The sequence below is a fragment of the Oryctolagus cuniculus genome, chromosome 11 (assembly GCF_964237555.1).
Source record: "Oryctolagus cuniculus chromosome 11, mOryCun1.1, whole genome shotgun sequence".
Taxonomy (NCBI): Eukaryota; Metazoa; Chordata; class Mammalia; order Lagomorpha; family Leporidae; genus Oryctolagus; species Oryctolagus cuniculus.
The window spans coordinates 58,064,496-58,066,479 of NC_091442.1; the positions used below are offsets into that span (position 1 = coordinate 58,064,496).

The window sequence follows — 1,984 nt, forward strand, 5'->3', positions numbered from 1 at the left end:
ATCAAAGCTGAGATTAAAACATGATTTTACAGTAATAAACTTGATTAATAATTTCCCTTCTGATATGAGCTTTGATGTCTGGTGGACAACTATTTTGCCACTTCTGGTTGAAAGCATCTATTCAAGTTCTTCACACGGTGTAAGAGCACTACAAGTGTGTTTGAAATCACATCACGAGATGACATTCAGTCTTCTTTTTCCTACAGATGTATCACAGCTCAGAACTTAGCCATGCCAAATAAGACTTCCATTAGAGAATTCATTCTTCTGGGACTTACAGACGATCCAGAGTTACAAGCTGTAATATTCTGCTTTATGTTCATCACATACTTACTAAGTGTAAGTGGAAATATGGCCATCATTATATTAACATTGTCTGATGTTCGCTTGAAAACTCCTATGTATTTCTTCCTCAGGAATTTCTCTTTCTTAGAAATTTCATTTACAACAGTATGCATCCCTAGATTTCTAATGAGCATCGCTACAGGGGACACAACCATCTCCTACAATGCTTGTATGGCACAAGTATTTTTTTTAATTCTTCTGGGAGCAACAGAGTTTTTTCTTCTGGCTGTCATGTCCTATGATCGCTATGTGGCCATCTGCAAACCTCTACATTATACAACTATAATGAGTAACAAAGTCTGCCATTGGCTGGTGATCAGCTCCTGGCTAGCTGGTTTTCTTGTTATCTTCCCCCCAGTGGTGATGGGGCTCCAGCTGGACTTCTGTGACTCCAACATTATCGACCACTTCACCTGCGACTCTTCTCCTATGCTGCTCATTGCTTGTTCAGACACACAGTTTCTAGAGCTTCTGGCATTTTTCCTAGCAGTCTTCACACTTATGGTAACTCTGACCTTGGTGATTCTCTCCTACACACTCATCCTTAGAACAATTCTAAAGATTCCCTCTGCTCAGCAAAGGAAAAAGGCCTTTTCCACGTGTTCCTCCCATATGATAGTGGTTTCCATTTCTTATGGAAGTTGTATTTTTATGTACGTGAAAACATCTGCAAAAGAAGGTGTGGCCCTCAGCAAAGGCATAGCAGTCCTTAATACCTCTGTTGCTCCCATGTTAAATCCCTTTATTTACACATTAAGGAACCAGCAGGTGAAACAGGCTCTGAAGGACTTCTCAAAAAAAATGTTGTCATTAAACAAGCATTAGTGGGGCCGGAGCGGGTAAAGCCACCACCTGCAGTGCCAGCATCCCATATGGTCGCCAGTTTGAGTCCTAACTGCCCCACTTCCGATCCATCTCTCTGCTATGGCTTGGGAAGGCAGAAGATGGCCCAAGTCTTTGGGCCCCTGCACCTGCATGGGAGACCCAGAAGAAGCTCCTGGCTCCTGGCTTCGGTTCAGCATATCTCCGACCATTTTAGCCATTTGGGGAGTGAACCAGCGAATAGAAGACCTTCTCCCTCCCTTCCTCCCTCCCTCTCTCCCTCTGTCTCTCCTCTCTCTGTAAATATGACTTCAAATAAAATAAATCTTTAAAAAATTAAATAAGCATTAGTCATTATAAAATCTATACCTGAAACCATTCTATATAACCCATGAACACAAAGGAATACAAAGCACACAAATATTCTCACCACTGTACAGCTGACTTTTAGTGACAAGACACACACATTAAACAGCCAATATCATAGAAAAAGCAAATTGCATAATACTTTAGGAAATGATAAATGTTATAAAAAATGAAAAACATAATGGGAAGGGAGTTATGCTTAAAATTCTAGTTAAATAGTCTACTCAAAAATTTTACAGTCACAGCTCCTTTTTTATATTTTTTCTATATTCAAACATATTTTCTTATAACTTTAGTCTCTTTTTTCTGGAAATTTCCCATCTTACGTTCACCGGTTTCATATATGTCATATATATTGAGATTGTAAGATGTGACTCTATAGTAAGTGTGGATCTTTGCTTCAAAAAAAATGTGTACCGAACTCTAGATAACTTAACCAAATTCTCCCTGA

At 39.4% G+C, this 1,984-nt stretch overlaps 1 protein-coding gene across 1 annotated transcript; it reads left to right on the forward strand.

The window, feature by feature from the left end:
* Positions 1-231: 231 nt before the first annotated feature.
* On the forward strand, positions 232-1,170 carry LOC100357568 (olfactory receptor 6C65). The gene has a single exon (XM_051845638.2). The coding sequence runs from the start codon at positions 232-234 to the stop codon at positions 1,168-1,170; it is 939 nt and encodes a 312-aa protein (XP_051701598.1).
* Positions 1,171-1,984: the final 814 nt, after the last annotated feature.

Coding starts and splice junctions, on each gene's coding strand:
- LOC100357568 (XM_051845638.2), top strand. CDS start 232: ATGCCAAATAAGACTTCCATTAGAGAATTCATTCTTCTGGGACTTACA.